This window comes from Acomys russatus, chromosome 17 (assembly GCF_903995435.1).
Source record: "Acomys russatus chromosome 17, mAcoRus1.1, whole genome shotgun sequence".
NCBI classification, from domain to species: domain Eukaryota; kingdom Metazoa; phylum Chordata; class Mammalia; order Rodentia; family Muridae; genus Acomys; species Acomys russatus.
In genome coordinates this window covers 51467216-51487853 of record NC_067153.1, presented here as the reverse complement: position 1 = coordinate 51487853, position 20638 = coordinate 51467216, and the positions used below count along the sequence as shown (strand labels likewise).

The 20638-nt window shown below is 49.8% G+C and overlaps 1 protein-coding gene across 3 annotated transcripts; it reads left to right on the top strand.

Annotated features, from left to right (window-relative positions):
- The first annotated feature begins 18 nt into the window (after positions 1-18).
- On the top strand, positions 19-20619 carry Tubgcp6 (tubulin gamma complex associated protein 6). Of its 3 annotated transcripts, none has more exons than XM_051160184.1 (25): positions 19-1071; positions 2401-2564; positions 5349-5559; positions 10004-10177; positions 11093-11214; positions 11982-12057; positions 12220-12329; positions 12622-12713; positions 12802-12941; positions 13268-13417; positions 14210-14291; positions 14381-14469; positions 14546-14661; positions 16106-16244; positions 16483-16524; positions 16718-18116; positions 18307-18362; positions 18498-18651; positions 18745-18913; positions 18993-19134; positions 19348-19542; positions 19623-19755; positions 19830-20043; positions 20118-20317; positions 20399-20619. In XM_051160184.1, the coding sequence occupies exons 1-25, from the start codon at positions 331-333 to the stop codon at positions 20485-20487; spliced, it is 5199 nt and encodes a 1732-aa protein (XP_051016141.1). In that variant the 5' UTR covers positions 19-330; the 3' UTR covers positions 20488-20619. The 3 variants fall into 3 exon arrangements, 2 of the variants coding, with proteins under 2 accessions (XP_051016141.1, XP_051016140.1); XM_051160183.1 differs by having other exon boundaries at positions 20-1071; positions 20396-20619; XR_007832198.1 differs by lacking the exons at positions 20118-20317; positions 20399-20619 and having other exon boundaries at positions 19348-19535; positions 19830-19978.
- The last annotated feature ends 19 nt before the right edge of the window (positions 20620-20638 follow it).

Sequence of the window (20638 nt, the reverse complement as noted above, 5' to 3'; positions counted from 1 at the left end):
GCCGTCGCGTGGGTCTGACGTCAGAGCGGCGGGAGTCCCAGTTCTGGCGTCTAGGGCTTGCGTGTTGCCCGTGCGAGGCGCGCGTTCGGTCCGTAAACTTGTCATGGTTCGTAAGGCCCGAGGACGAGCGCCGGGTGGTGGCTGAGGGCTGGGAGGACGCGTGGTGTTTCCCGTTGCACCGACGTGGATGCCTCGTTCTCAGGTGTGCAGCGAAGAGCCTTCTGCTCTTTGGCCCTTGTCCACCTGCGGTCGCTCCGGTCTTTGACAGCATTAAATGCCTCCTAGGTGCAAAGTTTACCAGCCGGGGGTCCAGGGCTGAAAAGAGTGGCTATGGCGAGCATCACCCAGCTATTCGATGACCTCTGCGAAGCTCTTTTACCTGCTGCCCAGGCTCGCCCGGGCCAGCGCAGCGTGAACAGGAAGAGGGCAAAATTGAGCCTTAAGAGGGTAGCCTACAATGCTCTATTCGCTAATCTTTTTCAAGAAGAGACTCATCAGCGGCAACCTGACTTATCGAAGCTGCCAGTGAAAAACAAGATCCTCATGCTGTCCTTCGATTTGAGGGTGAGCGGCTTGGGGCCGGAGGCCGACCGTTTGGAGGAGCTTGTGGAGAAGCTAGAAGCAGCCCCTGACTGTCCTTTTGTGGAGGTGGGGTCGGTGTTGGACCTCTTGGTTCAGCTGGCAGGGAGCGGCCCCCCTCAAGTGCTGCGGAGGAAACGCGATTATTTCTTTAACAACAAGCACGCAGGCAGAAACGTACCCTACAGCGGCTACGACTGTTACGACCTCAGTGTGTTTGAGATGGACGTTCAGTCACTTATTTCTGGTGAGGAGTATTTGTGTCATAACACAGTCCAGGAAGCACTTCAGGTGATGGAGGCTGCCCCAGGCACTGGCCTGCCCACCTTGGGGCGCTTCTCAATTGGTGACTCCGGTGGTGACAGGTTTGAGAGAGACACCCGGGTCTCACTCTTTGGTGCACTTGTGCACAGCCGGACATGTGACATGGATGTGCGACTGGACCTGCCCCCAGTGCCAGACAGCGCAGACTTCTCTGGACTGGCGATTAAGGTAGTATTTCTTTCCCCCTCAGTATCCCTAGAGGTTTGGAAAAGGCCTTCTTTAATCTTGCTCCTACCCAAGCTTTAGGTGATCAGATCGTCACGAGGCAGTGAGAGGTGCAGGGGAGGACCTGCTGGCATCTTGCACCGGGACGTGCTAGCTGCTCACTGCAGGCAAAAAACCAACGCAGAACCTTTCTATTTTTTTTCCTCAAGAGCTTGCTGTTAAGTCGCTTCTCTAGTGCTGTTTATTTAAATTCAGATTAATTAAAATGAAGTAAATTCTGTTCTGCAGTTGTAGAAGCCACATTTCAAATGTGCCGGGTATGCTTGCTTTTTTTTTTTTTTTTTTAAACATACGTTCTCATTTGTAACCTGTGGTGGTCAGGTGTAATCCTCCTCCTCCTCCTCTTCCTCCTCCTCCTCTTCTTCCTCCCATGAGTAAATTGTCACTGTCTCTTGTATTTCATTACTTTGTAAATTCTGTTAAGAGGACAAACTAAACCCGGCGTGGTGGTGGCGCACGCCTTTAATCCCAGCACTCGGGAGGCAGAGGCAGGCAGATTGCTGTGAGTTCGAGGCCAGCCTGGTCTACAAAGTGAGTCCAGGACAGCCAAGGCTACACAGAGAAACCCTGTCTCGAAAAACAAAACAAAACAAGAGGACAAACTATTACTACTCAGTTTTTAAAATTATGAAATATTTAGGTTATTTCCAAGTTTAAATGATGCCACAGCAAAATCTTGATATATACAGTTTTCCGGGTTTAGTATAATTTTTTTTTCCCTTCTGAGTGCTGAGGGAGTGGGATGGGTAGAGTGACTGTTTGAGTGTAGCTCAGACTGGCCTCAACTCACAGCCTCAACTCCAGAGTGCTAGGGTTTCCATATATATGAATTTCTATGCTGTTTTCCCTAAACTGAGGTTATGTTGTATGGAAATTTAAAAATTGATATCTTAGTGGTTTGTTTCGAGACCAGGTTTCTCTGTGTAACAGCCTGGGCTGTCCTGGAACCCACTTTGTAGATCAGCCTGGCTTCGGACTGACAGTCTGGTTCCAAACTCAGTTGTTTTTCAGCCTCATGAGTGCTGGGGTTACAGGTGTGCACCACCACCCCTGCCTAGAAACTGACAGTGGAGTACTTTAATTCTTTATGCGACTCATTGTGGATGGACATTGTGTAGTACATGGGACCCTGAAACCAAAAAGAATATTTTGCTAGTCTGTCCCTCTAGGGAATAAATGGATGTGGGTAAAGTTCTAGACTGTTGCTATCACAACTGTTGAATGCTTACACAAAGAGGTAGATAGTGAATTACTTGTCCCTGTGGCCTTCAGGTCCCACAGATGGTGGATCAGTGGGAAGATGAAGGGTTCCAGTCAGCTTCCAATTTAACTCCTGACTCCCAGTCGGAACCAAGCATGACCCCGGATTTGGACCTGTGGGAAGCTGTGCTCACATATGAGGCCAGCAAGCGGAGATGCTGGGAGCGCATTGGATGGTAAGGGACCATTTCTTTGCCTTTAAATGCACTATGCCTTTGCCCCATACCAACAGCTTACTTGGAAACCCCAGGCAGTCTTGTGTATCTGGTCTTTGTTACATTGTGGGTTCTTTTTTTCCTACCTTTTATCCCCTCACCCCCCCCATTTCATCGCTAGCACTAGATAGGAGAGAGAAGAGAGGAATTAGGAAAGTCTCAGAATCTAATTTCTTAGAAGAATTTACGACCAACAGCCACGGACTCTGCCTCCGGAGCTCTAGCACTCATATACCCTCCGAAAAGTTCCCAGAATTCCAAATGTCACACAGTTGCAGAAACTATCTGCAGCTGGCAAAACCATACCTCTGCTAGAACACACGGAAAATCATAGTCAGCTGCTGCTGACAACAGCAAAAACCACAATAGCAACAACAAAACAGAACAAAAGAAAAAAAAAAAAAAAAAAAGAAATGGGGCTGCCGGGCGTAGTGGCACATGTCTGTAATCCCAGCACATGGGGAAGCAGAGGCAGGCAGATCTCTGTGAGTTCGAGGCCAGCCTGGTCTACAAATCGAGAGTCCAGACAGCCAAGGCTACACAGAGAAACCCTATCTTGAAACCGCCCCCCCCCCCAAAAAAAAAAGAAAAAAAAAATGAGGCTGGAGAAATGGCTCAGTAGTTAAGAGCACTGGCTGCTTCAAGGAACCCAGGTTTGATTCCCAACACCCACATGGCAGCTAATTGTAACACAAGTCAGAAGGTGATCTGATGTCATCTTCTGGCCTCAGAGGGTATGAGGCATTCATGTGGCACATAGACATACAGTCAGTGAAGCGCTCGTGATTATAAAATAAAAAGAAATCTTAAAAAGAAATCAAGAGACTTGTGGTGGCAGGAAATAATGGAATAATGCCTTTGTTAGGTCCAAAGCATGATTTAAACAGGTTTCCCATGGGCATTTTGTCTGTGTGGGACAAGGTATCACTATGCAGCTCAGGGCGGCCTTGAACTCACTCTGTAGCCCAGGCTTCTGATGGCTCGTGGTTAGGTTACTTCTTGAAGAAACAGTTGCACACAACAAGGCTGTGCAGTGTGGGTACGGCATGAGGAAAGCGCACTGTGGAGGGTGATAACGTACAGAGCACTCTGGGCTGTGTAAAGAGGGTGGCTTAAGAGCACGGGCTGCTCTTGCAGGAGACCCAGCTTTAGTTCCCAGCACCCACATGGGGCATCTCAACAGCTGCCGGTAGCCCCAGCTCCAAGTAAAGTGGATCTGATGCCCCTAGCCAGTTTATGTGGTAGTCTTACAGACACACACACACTTAAAGTAAAAAAAAAAACAAAACAAAACTCTTTAAAACAAACAAACAAAAACCCCATGCCGAGTGTACACTGTGTAGGACATTTAGTGCGCTAGACGTGTACGCAGTGGAGACGCAATGCTGGAGCATGTACAGTGTTTGCAGTGTGCTCTGGGATATGCAGAACCCGACTAATAGCTTGTGCTTGCTTGCTCTCTCTCTCTCTTTGACTGGGAACTTTTATATAATGTAAGCTAGCTATGAACTCAGATTTTTTTGCCTTAGTGTGGCCCCGCCAGGCCTGGGTAGGTACTAATGCCCTTAGTTGTTATTTGTAAAAAATTAATTATTTTCTGTGTATTCATTTTTTGCCTGCATGAATATCTGTGTGAGGGTGTTGGATCCCCTAGAATTGGAGTGACAGACAGTTGTGAGCTGCCATATTGGTGCTGGGAATTGAACCCAGGTCCTCTGGAAAGCAGTGCTCTTCACCGCTGAACCACCTCTCCAGCCCCAGTTTGTTTTTAAGTTTGCGTGCAAATTTTTTGTTTTGAGCCAGGTTTCTTTGTGTAGCTCTGGTTGTCCTGGAACTCCCTCTGTAGACCAGGCTGGCCTCACTCTGTTGTCTATAACTTTAGTTCCAGGGGAATATGATGCCCCCTTCTGGCCTCTGCAGGCACTGCATGCATGTGGTACACAGACATACATGTAGGCAAAACACCCATACCTGTAAAATTAGAGCTGGCTCAGCAGTTAAGAGTACTTGTTCCTAGTGGTGCACACTTTTAATCCCAGCACTTGGGAGGCAGAGGCAGGCAGATCTCTGAGTTGGAGGCCAGCCTGATCTACAAAACAAGTTGAGGACAGCCAGGGCTGTTACACAGAGAAACCCTGTCTCGAAAAACCAAACAAACAGACAAAAAAGAGTACTTTTTGGGGGGCTGGAGAGATGTTTCAAAGGTTAAGAGCACTGTTCTTCCAGAGGTCATGAGTTTAATTTCCAGAAACCACATGGTGGCTTACAACCATTTATAATGTGGTCTGATACCTCTTCTGGCCTTCAAGTGTACATGCAGACAGACCACTGTATACATAATAAACAAATATATAGATAAATAAATCTTAAAAAAAAAAGAGTGCTTGTTCTTGCAGAGGACCAGGGTTCAATTCCTAGCACCCACATGGTAGTTCACAACCATCTAGTTACAGGAGACCTAACACCCCCTCCTCTGGCCTCAGCAGGTACCAGGCATGCATGCAAAGCAAAACACCCGTACCCCAACACACAATATAAAATACATACATACCATACACATGTACACACAACACACAAGAAGAGTGCAGTCTGTGAGTCATGGCCTGTCCTCGTCCAGCATGACTGGCTGCTGCTTTTGGGATCTCATTGCCTGAGGAACTCATTGCAGCCTGGTGAAAGCACACCTGGCCTGAAGGCATATGCTGTCCAGTCTGCTCCCCCTCTTCTCTTCTGTCTCCCTCACAGGCCCCCTGGTCACCGAGAGGAGCCCTACCTCACTGAGGCAGGGAGGGCTGCCTTTGACCAGTTCTGCAGACTTCATCAAGGGGAGCTGCAGGCCCTCAGTGGGGGCCTACTGCAGGCCGCCAAGCCCGTGCTGGTGGAGGAGAGTGAGCTGGTGAAAGACTCACTGAACGTTCTGCTGGGCATTGTTTCTGCTACGTTTTCCCTTTGCCAGGTGAGAAGGGCCCACAGCTATCACAGGACCCAACCTAGGTCAAGTGTCATGATGGCAGAGAAGGCCAGCCTGTGGGCTGATGAGAGATAGCCACAAGTTAGGCTGGACATGCAGATCAATGTTGGAATTCTTGCCTAGCATGTGAGAAGCCCTGCATTCAATCCCCAATACTGTAAAGCAAAACAGAATTCCATTTGAAATTTAAGAGTACTGACTATTAATGTCCTTTAAATGACTGAACAAAAGCTCTTTGTCACTCATGGCCACTTTCACACTGGGATAGAGAGGACAAATATGTTGCTTGTACGTGTCTAGTTATACTGCACCATTTGCTGAAAAAGTCATCCTAGTTGAGGCTGGTGGCTCACACCTGACACCCTAGCATTTGGGAGGCAGAGGCAGGAGGGTAACAACTTTGAGGTTAGCCAAGGCTGCATACTGAGACCTTGCCTCAAAAAGAAGAAGCAAACAAAAGAAAAAAGAAAAGAAGCAAAGCTAAGACTATTCTGATAACTTCCTTCCCTTTACTTTTATTTGCTTGTTTGTTTATTGTGAGACAGTTTACCCAGGCTGGCTCTGAAGTCCTGAGCCTCTGCCTCTACCTTCTGAATACAAGGCTTTCCTCTCCTCTGCTGAGTGATCATGCCATCCCTGTTGAAAATTTGAGGTGGTTGGGGTGGCATATCTACATCGAATGTGGAGGCAGGAAGATCAGGGTTCACTTTTGGCCAGCTTAGGCTGCATAAAACGCTCTCAAACCAAAAATACCCTGGGAAGACAGAAGAGTTGGCAAAAACGCTGTCACACAAGCGTGAGAACCTGAGTTTTAAGTCTCAGTCAATGAGAATCCACATAGAAACGCCTTAATTCCAACACTTGGGTGGCAGAGGCAGGCACGTCTCTGAGAGTTCAAGGTCAGCCTGGTCTGCCTAGTGAACTCCCCATCACACAGGGTTACACAATGAGACTCTCAAAATACCAGTAACAGTAATGTGGAGAGGAGAGGCAAGGCGGCTCAGTAGTTAGAGCAGTTTACCAGCCAGGCATAATGGTACATACCTTTTAATCCCAGCGCTCGGAGGCAGAGGTGGATCTTTATGAGTTCAAGGTCAGCCTGGTCTATATAGATAGTTCCAGGACAGCCAGGGACACACACACACACACACACACACACACCACCCAAACAACTAAAGCTTTAAAAAAAAAAAAAAAAAGAGCCCTTAGACATGCGAGTGTGTCTGTGGTCTCTGTTCTGTTCCATTAGCCTGTACAGGAAGTTTAATGTTCACCTTTACTCTCCCCATTAATGGGGTGACACCAGGGTACCCTCATGGGAGGGGAGCCATTGGGACCAGGAGTTCTGCTTTTAGTTTATCAGGACAGGTTTTCTTTTTTCTTTCTTTTTCTTTTTCTTTTTCTTTTTCTTTTTCTTTTTCTTTTTGGAGACAGGGTTTCTCTGTGTAGCCTTGGCTGTTTTGGACTCGCTTTGTAGAGCAGGCAGGCCTCGAACTCACAGCAATTCGCCTGCCCCTGCCTCTGCCTCCTGAGTGCTGGGATTAAAAGCATGCTTCACCACACCTGGCTAGATTTCTATTTTCTAGAGTCAGATTTGTTACTTTATACTGAGTTTTACATTTGATCCGGGCTTTCTTTTTTTATTTTTTTAAATATATACAGTGTTCTGTCTGCATGTACACCTGCAGGCCAGAAGAGGGCATCAGATCATATTATAGATGGTTGTGAGTCATGTGGTTGCTGGGAATTGAACTCATGACCTCTGGAAAAACAGTCAGTGCTCTTAACCTCTGAGCCATCATCTCTCCAGCCCCTGGGCTTTCTTTCTTTTTTTGGACATACACACATACTCTCTATTGAGTATGTTCTGGGGATGGAATCCAGGGCCTGGCACACACTAGTCAGGTGCTCTACCACTGAGCCGCATCCCAGCTGACATCTTTTCTTTCTTTCTTTCTTTTTGGTTTTTCAAGACATGGTTTTTCTGTGTTATCCTGGCTGTCCTGGACTTGCTTTGTACACCAGGTTGGCCTCGAACTCAAAGTGATCCACCTGCCTCTGCCTCCTGGAGTGCTGGGATTAAAGGCGTGTGCCAACATGCCCAGCAATAATTTTTCTTTTTGAGATAAGCATCTCTGTGTAGGACAGATTGGACTGAAACTCACCATCTCCCTGCTTGCTGAGATTACAGGGATGAGCACAATGCCCAGTTTATAATCTTTTTTTTTTTTTTTTCCCCCGAGACAGGGTTTCTCTGTGTATCCTTGGCTGTCCTGAACTCACTTTGTAGACCAGGCTGGCCTTGAGCTCACAGTGATCCACCTGCTTCTGCCTCCAGAATGCTGGGATTAAAGGTATGGGTCACCATGCCCGGCCTAATCTTTTTGTTTTTAACTTGCTAGTTAGTTTAGGAAGTTTGAACTACATTTCTTTCTTTCTTCCTTTCTTTTAATGATTTATTTAATTTTAACTTATGTGCATTGGTGTTTTGCCTGGATGTATGTGTGAGAGTATTGGTCCCCTGGAACTGGAGTTACAGACAGTTGTGAGTTGCCATATGGGTGCTGGGAATTGGAGCAGCCAATGCTTATAACCACTGAGCCATCTCTTGAGCCCTGCAATTGCCTTCTTTTTGTAATTTCTTAAGATAGACAGTATGGTTGTTGATGTTTCCTTCACAGGAAAGGCATATACTGTTATTACCTTTGTTGTGAGTGCTGTTTTCATTGTCCTGAGCCCTCTGAGGTTATTTCCATCCTCTACAGCTTTAACAGTATTGTGGGAGTGTGCCTGCCGTGGTAAGACTTCAACAAGTTTTTTAGACAAGATCTGAGGGGCCAGTACTTCAGGTTTAATAGGCAAATTCCAAGAAAGCTGTTCATCTGTTGCTTGCATTTTTTTAATCCTATTTTTTCTTTTAAAGATCTATTTATTTATTATATATACAGTACTCTGCGTGCTTGTACCTCTGCAGGCCAGAAGAGGGCATCAGATTTCATTATAGATGGTTGTGAGCCACCATGTGGTTGCTGGGAATTGAATGCAGGACCTCTGGAAGAGCAGACAGTGCTCTTAACCGCTGAACCGTCTCTCCAGCCCTTTAATACTATTTTAATTGAAATTTCTTGTACCTCTACCTCGCTTCTCCATCCCAATCCCTTCCACCAAGTAGGAGAGAAAGGTTAGGAGGGGAAAGAGGGCCTAGATCTCTTTAGCTACTTCCTGCTGGCTAGGGTCGTTGGGTTCTAGGGACAAGTCCAAGTTTTGTTTCAGGATATGTCCAACTTCTCCTAAAACTGCATGAACAGCAGCCAGGAGCTGCGGGGGGGGGGGGGGGGGGGGGCGGCAGCAGCATTCTCTTTCTGGGAGCACTCTGTCTCTCTCTGGGCTCTGGAATTTATTCCCTCTCCAGAGGCCTCAGAATTAAACTATCTGCAGCTGGCAAAGAGCCCCTCTCAGACTTCGTGAGGCAAATAGTCTGCTGCTGTGGACAATCTGAATCAGCCCCAATCTCACACCTGGGATTAAAACAAAAACATGTTTATATAACAACTGAGTTGTTAAAGAAACCAAAACTTCCACAACAATCTGTACTTCTGTTTTTTTTTTCATTTTAAAAATAATGTTTTAAGGCCAGCCTGGTCTACAAAGTGAGTCCAGGACAGCCAAGGCTACACAGAGAGACCCTGTCTTCAAAAGCCAAAAATAAATAAGTAAATAAATAGAGTGTGCATGTTTGTACCTGGGTGTGGGTTTGTACACGTGAATGCAGTGACTCTGGAGCCTAGAAGAGGGTGTCTGGTCATGCAGAACTAGAGTTACAGGCACTTGTCAGTCACATGATGTTGGTGCTTGGAACTGAACTCAGGTCTTCTAGAAGTAAAGTAAGCTCGCTCTCTCACTCTCCCACCCCCTTTCTCTCCCCCGCCCCATTCTCCCATTTTTTTGAGACAGGGTTTCTTTCTCTGTGTAGCCTTGGCTATCCTAGAACTCACTCTGTAGACCAGGCTGGCCTCCAACTCAGAGATCTGCCTTCCTCTGCCTCTCACGTGCTGGGATTATAGGTGTGGGTCACCACACCTAGGCTGTGTGTTTCTGTGTCAGTGTATGCATGTGAGTAAAGGTGATGTGGAGATCAAGAAAGGATGTTGGACTCCATGGAGCTGGACTTAAAAGGTGCTTATGAGCTGCTCAATGTTAGTGCTTGGAACCAAATTCAGGACCTCTGCAAGAGTAACTCATATGTGTTCACTTTCCGCCCAGCCAGCTCTCTAGCCCTGGGCTTGTGTTTTTCTTTCAGAACGTTCTGTTTGTATGTCTTGGATGTGGGAAACTTCTGTGTGGCAGAGGGGAACATGGGTGAAAAGAAATGGCACCACGGTAGAGTCTTGGTGTTTGGCCTCTATAACTCCTTCCCTCTGCCCTGTAGCCAACTCAAGCCTTCGTGGTGGAGCTGGGAGTCCATGTGTCAGGTACGTCTCCTGAGAGTATCAGCAGCATCCTTTCAGAGGTGGCGGAGTATGGAACCTACTACACACGCCTGAGCCACTTCTCTCTGCAGCCTGTCGTAGGCTCCTTGTGTCGGAGGGGCCTTGTGTTCCAGGTATGCATTGTGAGAACCATGTTACCTTCGCAAAAGAATCAAGTTCAAAGTTATGGGTTCTGAACCCGAGTCCAAACCTCTTAAGAAGCTGGGTGACGAGATAGTCTTACTTCCACTGGAACCATCTGTCAGTTTATTTGGGTAAATGCATAGAGGGAGTCAGGTGTGAACATTTAGGGATTTGAGGGCAAGAACCAAGTGCTGTGAGGTGGGTAAACCAGACACAAGCCACCTGCTCCCCATAGTGCCTTGCATGGTGTATGGAAAGGTAGACTTTCTGTTTTAATGAGTTGATTCTTGAGGTACCCAGGGTTTTCTTTTTATTGAAGGGCTTGCAGCTGGCTTGTGTGCTGGTAGAGTCTTATAGGATCTGGGCAGCCTGGGCTGGTGATGACTGGTATGCAGTTGAGCAGAAAACATGGGCAGGTGTCAGGGAAGGCTGTGGTGGGGTGCAGCTTAGGAGGAGCTGGGCCACATGGGCCCCTTCAAGCTCTGATATGTGGTAAAGTCAGCAGACAAGAGGGGCATTACCCCATGTGGGCTTCAGGGCGTATTAGGAGCTGCATGGCAAGGACCAGAGGCTGCAGGTGGGATAGAATGGTCCGAGAAGAGAACACATGGGAGGCGAGGCTGTGGGGAAGATGGGCGAAGGTGGATGGACAGGATTTGTTCCAGGGCGACCCTGTCTCAGTGTGACGCGAGGGGGCAAAGCTACATCTGGAGCAGACCCCTAGTTCTAGCCTATGTCTTCCAGTAAAGCTGGGCTCAAGCCATAAGTGGCCACTGCTCGGAAGATGGGGTCACCAGGCTGCAGCGTGGAAGCACAGCTCTGTTTTCTAGCTTGGGTGTGTGTGTCCTTCCAAACCCTGAGTACATGACTGTCTCAGCTGCCTTTCTCCTACTCCTTGTCCACAGGCCTTCACCAGTGGCCTTAGAAGGTACTTGCAGTATTACCGGGCCTGTGTTCTCTCCACTCCGCCCACCCTGAGTCTCCTCACCATTGGCTTTCTCTTCAAGAAACTGGGCCGGCAGCTCAGGTGAACCTTAGCACAGTGGCCTAGCATGGACCTCAGGAGCAGATGTGGGGCTTTTGGGACAGTGAAGAGTCAGCTCTGCTCCTGGCAAGGATAGCCCGGAACAGTCCTTGGCTGGCTGAACAGTCTGCACAGCTAGTCACTATGTGCTCTGTAATGTGTCTGCTGTCTGCCAACACTGGCCTTGCTGGGCCTGGGGATTCCTGCATAAATAGGGCTGCTGGGGAGAGAAGGCAGTGGACAGCCTCTGACACTCATGAGCTCATTAGTAAACAACCAGCCACAATGCCTCTTGGTAGGTGCTGACCACTGAGAGAAGTTGGGAGTGACATAATATGGGAGGAGGACATGTTCCAGGCAGCAAAGAATTGGAGGGGTCATGTGGAACACAGACTGCAGTGGGGTAGAGAGAGTGTGGGCTCCTGAGAGTGGTTGTGCTTATCCTAGTCAGATAAGGTGGTAACAAGGTGGAGGTTTCAGATCGTACCTCTGAATGTGGGCCTGGGAGTCACGGTAAGGATGAGGTAGGGCGGAGGGCCCACCCATGAGTGTAGATGTGTTAGTGCCATCCGGGAGGACAGCCCAGGAAGCAGTGCTGGGTAGGGGTCTGGTAGATTGCTTAGATCTGATCTGTTGGAGGTACAAGTCGTTTTCAAAGCTAGTGTAGACCAGTTACTTATGGGAAAATGAATGTTTAGCCTGCTCAGTCTGATCTGGTCCTTGGGACCCCGGGCTCCTGTCACTTGGTCTGATCTAAATCCTATGTCTAGGTACTTGGCTGAGCTTTGTGGTGTTGGCCCTGTAGCCATGGCAACCAGTGGAGAACCCAGGGCCGTGTTCCCCACCGTGAGTCCTCCCTCCTTTTCTCAAGTGTGAGCTTGCATGCCTGCCTTGACTTGTGCATTCTTGTCGAGTTCGGTGGTGTGGTCTGCTAGTCATGGTGCCTACACAGGTAGTATGCCGTGTGTTGCACTGGCTGTCATTCACCCTGCTTCTCACTGCTTGTAGGGAGTGAAGCTTCTCTCCTACCTCTACCAGGAGGCCCTGGATAATTGTAGCAATGAGCACTACCCTGTGTTGCTGTCCCTGCTGAAGACCAGCTGTGAGCCCTACACACGGTAGGTGGTGGGTGGCCTGGACGTCATGTCTGCTCTCCCTGCAGTGATGGGGTCAGGCTGCACTCGGATTAGTATGTCTTTGACTTTCCTGCTGTCTAAGATACACCAAGTGCTGGGCTCCATGTGGAAGCCTGTGAATAAATGGATCTACTAGGCAGGAGACTATGCCCACCCAAAGCTGGCAGTGTGGACTGGCCACACTCAGTTGATGACCCAGCCTGTTTGCCACACCTGTCCTGCAGCACTCCACGCCTAGCTCTCCTCTTTTTTCCTAACCCCTACTACCCCACAGGTTCATCCACGACTGGGTGTACAGTGGAGTCTTCAGAGATGTTTATGGGGAGTTCATGATCCAAGTTAACCATGAGTACCTGGACTTCAGAGGTAAGTGGCGACTCGCTGCTAGACTGCCCTCTGCCTGGGTCCGGGCATTGTGACTACAGATCATCATGTCTGTTCATGCTGTCTTCAGACCAGTTTTACTGGACCCATGGCTACGTGCTCATTTCCAAAGAGGTGGAGGACTGTGTTCCTGTATTCTTGAAACACATTGCCCATGATGTATATGTCTGTGGGAAGACCATCAACCTGCTGAAGCTCTGCTGTCCCCGGGTGAGGGTCCTTCTGGCTGCCTGGGGAGCTCATGTATAGGTGGGAAACTGTCAGACCGGTGCTAATGTGTTTGGTCCTCTGCATGGGAAATAAGGTCCCACAGTGCTCCTCAGTTTCTGATTCCACCTCTGCTGTAGGTGTCTCCTACATGGTGTCTCCGTTGTTGGCATACTTGCCCTGTGGAGAAGTCAAGGGTTTGGAACAAACTTTTCAAGGAAAAGATGACTATCTACATACAATATGAAAACTCAGGAGCAAGGCAGTGTTTGCTTCTTGTTCTTGGCCCCGGCCATGCACTCACTGAAGGCCTTCCTCCTCTTTGACAGCACTACCTTTGCTGGTCTGATGTCCCTGTCCCTCGGATCTCCGTGGTTTTCTCTCTTGAGGAGTTGAAGGAGATTGAGAGGGACTGTGCTGTCTATGTTGGGCGGATGGAGAGAGTTGCACGTCATAGCTCCATCAGCAAGGAGGAGAAGGTACTTGGCTGCAGGCCTTTGGGCTTTCTCAGCATGTTCCTTCACTTGTTGGGGTTCTGGGCTGGTGGAGCACCCATACCCTAGGGTGGGTCAGTGCCAATCTGGACAACCTCTCCTGGCCTGGTGCCCAGTGGGCAGTAGTGGGCAGCCAGGCAGACTTCAGGAGCAACAAGTACTGGGTGTAAGGCAGAGTGGTTCTTTCTGGTGTTTCTGTCCTGGTGGTATGTCCACATTGGAACACCCAAGCATGCGTGTTAAGGAAAATAAGAACAAATCTGGTGACAGGTGTTCAGATCAGGGCTTTGCTTTCTTTTTCTAGGTTTGGGTAACCTTGCCTGCACTCCAGGTTTTACTAACATGGGTGGCTCCATTTGGGAATTCTAGGCAGCAAGACCTAAAGTTCCTCCACTTGAGTAACCTTCATACATACTGGGTGTGTGCCTGGAAGTAGTACCATAGTTCTCCAGTGTACCCCAGGAGGAGACATTAGTGACTGGCCAGGGCCGACCTCAAGAACTTTTTCCTGGCTTGGTGCCTAATGGGCAGCAGGAAGAGACCCAGCAAGGATAAGTTCAGGAGCAGAAATGTTCCACGAGCCCTTCATTGATCTCTGGGTACATAGTCACCTCCTGTTCACTGCTCCAAGCTGGAGGTGTCCCTGGCTCCCACCTGTGGACATTCTGTGGAGGTTGGGAAGTGACCAGTAGCATGTTGTTTTGGATAGCCAGTTCTCTCCACACTGTCCTAGGGGAAGGAACAAGGTGTTAAGATGTTTTGTTTATTGTCTCTTAGGAATTGCGTATGGAAATTGCAAAACAAGAACTTATTGTCCATGCCCGGGAAGCAGCAGCCAGGGTCCTGAGTGAGCTGAGTGGTGAGTGCAGTTCCAGGTCTTTCCTCTGCTGTGCGTGGGCCCCTGCTGGGCCCTTCACAACTGCATATGCCTCTCCCCTTCTCTTGAAGACCGGCAGAAGTCAGAACAGATGGCTCTGGACACCCGGAAGCGAGAACAGTTTCAGAGGCTGAAGGAACAGTTTGTGAAGGATCAGGAGGTGGGTGGTCTGGGTTTTGGTGGTTCAGGCTCCTCGAGTCTTTGATTTAGTAAACGAGGCTGTGTGTGCTGTGTAGCGACGCCTGGCAGCCAGACAAGAGGAGCTAGATGATGACTTCAGCTATGCCCGGGAGCTCCGTGACCGTGAGAAGAGGCTAAAGGCGCTGGAGGAAGAGCTGGAGAGGAAGGCCAGGTAGGGCTGTACGGCTGAGGTTGCATGGTGTAGGCTTAATCTAACTACTGACGGCCATCTTGCCTTGCCTTCTTTCTTTGATGCGAGGGATCAATTCCAAGGCTCCCAAGGTTGCTAGTCAAGTGCCCTACCAGTGAGCAACATCCCTAACTTGCTATTTGAGTTTTTAATTCTGAAAACTTTTATTCTGTCTTGACATCAAGACAGAAAGACTAATCTGCTGGACCAGGATGCTGTCCTCACTAAGGGGTTAGAGCTCTTAGGCTATGCTCTGGGGTCCAATCCTAGTACACACAATGTATTAATATTATTTATTATTAGCGCATAATATTCTTATGGTGCCATGGAGCCAACTGGGCCTTGTACATGCAAGTAAGCACTCTACCCTTGACTACATCCCGAAGTTCTAGCTTTAAATCTGTAGTCCTCCTGACTCTGCATTTTTTGTTTTTGTTTTTTGTTTTTTTGAGACAGGGTCTGTGTTAGCCTTGGCTATCCTGGACTCACTTGTAGACCAGGCTGGCCTCGAACTCACATCGATCCACCTGTCTCTGCCTCCCGAGTGCTGGGATTAAAGGTGTGCGCCACCACGCCTGGCCCTGTTCTGTTTGTCTTAAACGACTTCAGTTTGCTTTTTATTTTAAACATGTTCCTGGCCCAACAGAGCAATGGGCCATTAATCTAGCATGGTTCTTGAGTCTATTTCCTCTTTGTGTCATCAGCTTGTCAGAGAAACTGGCTCATTGTTTCAGTGGAAGGTTTTAATAGAGGCACTGGCTCCATCTTGCATGGTGCCTGTGCCCGTGGAAGCTCAGCTGTTCCAGCCTTAGATACTATTTACAGAGCAAATGACGGATTTGCCTCTTGCATGTGCTAGGTATGTGCACACACACACATGTGAGTAGATACTCTGCACACAAGAGGAAAACCTGGTATAGAGGGCCATGTTCTGCCTTGTGCCAGCCAAATTGCAGATGGCTAATTGGGCCTAGATGACCAGTAGTCGAAACCTTGGAATCCTTTGGTTTGCTTTGGGATTTTTTCTTTTTGCTTGTTTGTTTGTTTGTTTGTCAGTCTCCATTTCTCTTGGGTTTGAACTTGCAGAATGGGACAAGGTCTACTGTGCAGTAAAGAAAACGTGGCCTGGTTCCAGAGGGCAGGTTCTAAGCTGCCTGCTTATTTTCTTGTCTCTGGCTATGTATATTTGTCTTCTGGTAATTTGTCCAACAGATAGCTACCAAGTCCCATGTGGGTATCTGTCCATTGGAGCCTTTCAGTGTGGTGGGCAGCAAGGCCCTCCCTGGGAGCCAAGTCTGTGGTGAAGAAGACGGAGGGCAGTAGTCTTGGGAGGGAGCCTACTTGGAGAATCATCTTAGCCTGAGCATGCCCACCACATGGTGCAGAGTGGTTGTGATGACCATGTCCTCTCTGCATGTGGCTTCAGGCAGGCGCTGGTTGACCATTATAGCAAGTTGTCTGCAGAGGCAGCTCGTCGAGAGCAGAAGGCTCTGTGGAGAATCCAGAGGCATCGGCTGGACAATGCACGGCTTCGTTTTCTCCTGGAAGACGAGAAGTGCATTCAGGTATGGCAGTAGTGTTAGCTGCCAGCTCTTGTTCAGTTATGCACTCATGTCATCCTGTTGTGTCAGGGTACAGATGGCACTTGCTGAGAGGCTCAGGCTTCCAGCCAAACCTGGTCAGTGTGAGTGAGCAGCAGGGCTGATGGCATATGTGATGGCTGACGGATACTATGTGAAGGCTGTGGTGTGTGCCAGCTCTGCTGGTCACTCTACACTCTTTTTCTGTTGGCTTGAATTTCAGGAGATGCTGAAAGACAAGGAGGCTCACCAGCCCCAGGAGCCAGTGAGTGTGTTCCTAACCACATGCTGTTGGGGAATAGGGTATTGAGAATTGTGCTGGGATGCTGAGGTAGATGCTTTGGTTTGGTTGTCTGTATGACAACCCTTTGACACTTCGGGTTGACTACTTGCTGAGCTTACCTTGGGGAGATATAGGGTTAAACGATGGGAGGGATTCAATATATATTGTGTTTCAGGTCACATCTCCAGGTCCTGAGCATGTAGATGAAGGCCATAGCTGTGACCTGGGGTCCACCGAGCTGCATTGGGATTGTCTAAGCCCACCAAGTGCATCAGTCTTCAAGTCTGTTGCAGAGGGAGCTGTTGGCTCTGAAGCTGAACAGGCAGAGGGAACCGGACCATTCTCCACTGGTCTTAGCATCACAGACTTTCTGCCCACGGGTCCTGGGGCTGAACAGCCTGTGGATAACACTGGAGCTCCCCTCTTAGAGGTGGCACTACAGACCATATGCTCAGACATATCCCCTATAACTCCTGGGCCGGCACTCATAGCTGCTGGCCCCCCGCCTGCCCAGTCAGAGTATGATTTCAATACCATCCTGAGGCCCGCTGTGGCTCCCTCCTCTTCACCAGGGCCCTTCCAGAATGTCCCGAATAGCTTGGACAGTGAAAAGCAGCATCTATGGGGAGACATGCCCACAAAACTGGGTGCATGTGCTCATGACATGCAAGAGACTTTGCCTTGCCTATATCCACTCAAGCATGTCACTCCTGAGGAGGGGAGCTTCCAGCCTGTGGGGCAGCTCCTTCAGCACACGTCAGAGACCGCTGTCCCTACAGAGAGCTTCACCTCTGGAATGGCTCCTTGCCAGCAACTTAGCATTTCCAAACATGTGTCAGATGCCAACATCAAGGTGGGGGATTACATGTCAGATGTGGCTCTTCCTCGGCCACGATGGAACACCCATGGACATGTGTCAGAAGCCAGCATTAAGGTAGGAGACAATGTGTCAGATGTGACTCCATCTAGACCACGGTGGAATATTCACGGACACGTGTCAGATGGCAGCATCAAGATTGGGGAGAATGTGTCAGATGTGGCTCCTTCTCGGCCACGGTGGAATATTCATGGACACGTGTCAGATGCCAGCATCAAGGTTGGAGACAATGTGTCGGATGTGGTTCCTTCTCGGCCACGGTGGAATATTCATGGACACGTGTCAGATGCCAGCATCAAGGTTGGGGAGAATGTGTCGGATGTGGCTCCTTCTAGACCACGGTGGAATATTCATGGACACGTGTCAGAGGCCAGCATCCGGATTGGGGACAGTGTGTCAGATGTGGCTCTTCAACCACATGGAAGTACTCAGCCTCTGCTGATTCTGGAGGAGCCCCTGCCAGAAGCTGACCCTGACCTACCTGAGCCCGATGGCTGCTCCCCTGCCCATGTGTCCCAATCAGTCCTTAGTGTGGAAGCACAGAGCTCTGCTGTAGCATGTGGGCCACAAGTTCCTGGAGACACGAAGCCTACCATCTGTTCTAGCCCTGGCAGCGCAGAGGAAGGTAGCCAATGGACCACGCCCCCCATTGTGGATGAGCCTAGCACGCTGGGAAATGGCATCCTGGAAGAGGCAGGTTAGAGTGGGCAGTGTGGGACTTTGGCACCCTGGAAAACAGTGTCAAGCTGTCTTCTGTGATGCGTGTCTATCAGCCAGAATTGAGTTGCTGCTGTGGAGGGTCCTGGAGGGGGTTCTCTGGGCCAGCCTGTCTCCTCAGGTAGGTACTGGGCACTAATGGTCCTCCTACCCATTTTTTGTCTATTCAGGCCCAGGAAGTAGGGGTGCTGAAGACCTCTCTCCAAGTTTGCCTCCAAGCTCACAGGTCGGGAGCATGCAGGGAACGTCACTGTGTGGGGTTCCCAAATGCCCATCTCCTTCTTTTCAGCCCAAGCAAAGAGGGGGACAGGGAGTAGTGTACCGTGTGGGGATGCAGTTCTTTAAGGTTGTCCTCTTTTAGGAAGACACAGCTGTCCCCAGGAGTCCAGGGCCTTGTGAGGAGGTATCGGACACAGAGGCTGACATCAGACGCTGGGGCAAGGAACAAGCCTATTTGGCAGACCTCACAAAGTTATACCACCTGGAGCAGTACCCAGACAGCTATGAATCCATGTGTCAGTGGCCAGCTACAGTGGGCAGGTGGGGGTTGGGGGTGCTCTAGGCCAGTGTATCACCTAAGCTTCAGCAAGTCTGGTTTGTTCCCACAGCAGAGCCTCCTGTTGCTCACCTGGTACACCACATGCTTCCCCGGGCCTTTGCTTTCCCCGTTGACTCCCAAGTTCAGTCAGCGGTAGATGAGACTGCGGTGCAGCTAAGTGAACTGCTGACGTTGCCTGTGCTTATGAAGCGTTCCCTCACGGCGCCTCTGGCTGCCCAGTGAGTGTTACCACCTGCCCAGCTGCAGCCACCTGCCATCTCTTGCCCGCCATCCTAACTTCCAGCTTCCCTCCACCAGTGTCACCTTGGTGAACAAAGCTGCAGTTGACTACTTCTTTGTGGAGCTGCACCTGGAGACCCACTTTGAGGCACTGCGGCATTTCCTGCTGATGGAAGATGGAGAGTTCGCTCAGTCCCTTAGTGACCTGCTCTTTGAGAAGGTCATTCTAAGAGATGGAGTTGGGATCAGGCTGGCCAGTAGAGGTGTCCTGGGTAGGATGTAGGTGGCTGTTGGGACTCAGGCCCACCCAGACATGCCCTAGCAACATGGCGATAAAGTGCTGCTTGAGTGGAACTCAGGTTGCTGGCCAGGTAGGGAGGGGCAGGGCATAAACCTGGGACTCCTTGAAACATTCTCCTCTCTACTTCCTTAGCTAGGGGCTGGGCAGACGCCTGGAGAGCTGCTCAACCCATTGGTCCTTAACAGCATCCTGAGCAAGGCACTGCAGTATAGCCTCCATGGAGATACCCCACATGCTACCAACCTGTCTTTTGCCCTCAAATACCTGCCTGAAATGTTTGCTCCTAATGCCCCTGATGTGCTGAGCTGCCTGGAGCTCAGGTACAAGGTCAGCAGTGCCCTGCCCTGAGTGTATAGGGGAGGTGTGTGTCCTACAGCTGCTCATACTAAGTGGGGCTTCCTGAACAGGTTGACTGGCCCCTCAACATTGTTATCACTGAGAGCTGCCTGAACAAGTACAGCGGGATCTTCTCCTTCCTGTTGCAGTTGAAGCTCATGATGTGGACACTCAAAGACATCTGCTTCCACCTCAAGCGCACAGGTGAGGCCTGGCCTAAAGTCCATCCCATGTGTGGCGTGGCTTCAAGCTGCCGCTCACCCTCTTTTCCTCCCCAGCCCTAGTGAGCCACACCGCTGGCTCAGTGCAGTTCCGGCAGCTGCAGTTATTTAAGCACGAGATGCAGCATTTTGTGAAGGTCATCCAGGGCTACATTGCTAACCAGATCCTGCATGTCAGCTGGTGTGAGTTCAGAGCCCGTCTAGCTGTAGTGGGTGACCTGGAGGAGATCCAGCGGGCCCATGCTGAGTACCTGCACAGGGCTGTTTTCAGGTGAGACAGACACCTGGCCTTGGGTGTGCCCAGGTCAGGCTGGGCAGATTACCAGCCGCTCTGCCCTCCTCTAGGGGCCTACTGACAGAGAAGGCAGCACCAGTCATGAACATCATCCACAGCATCTTTAGCCTGGTACTCAAGTTCCGAAGCCAGCTCATCTCTCAGAACTGGGGCCCGGCTACTGGTCCTCGAGGTGCTGAGCACCCCAACTTCCCACTCATGCAGCAGTCCTACAGTACCTTCAAATACTACTCCCACTTCCTCTTCAAAGGTGAGCCTCTTGTGGCTGGGCTGCTGGGGTGGCCAGGCACAGGGTGGGCAGGAGCCTAAGAGTTGGATGCCTCTCCAGTAGTGACCAAGCTGGTGAACCGTGGCTACCAGCCCCACCTGGAGGACTTCTTGCTTCGCATCAACTTCAACAACTACTATCAGGACTCCTGAGGACAGACAGGATCACGGTGCTGCATCCCTGTTTGACCTGGCTGGGGTGGGGTCAGAGCAGTGACCACAGAGATAGACTTGTAAAGGCTGCTTTATTTAGAGGCCTGGGAGATTCAACAGGTATCAGGCCCAGTTATCGCTCTTTGGGGCA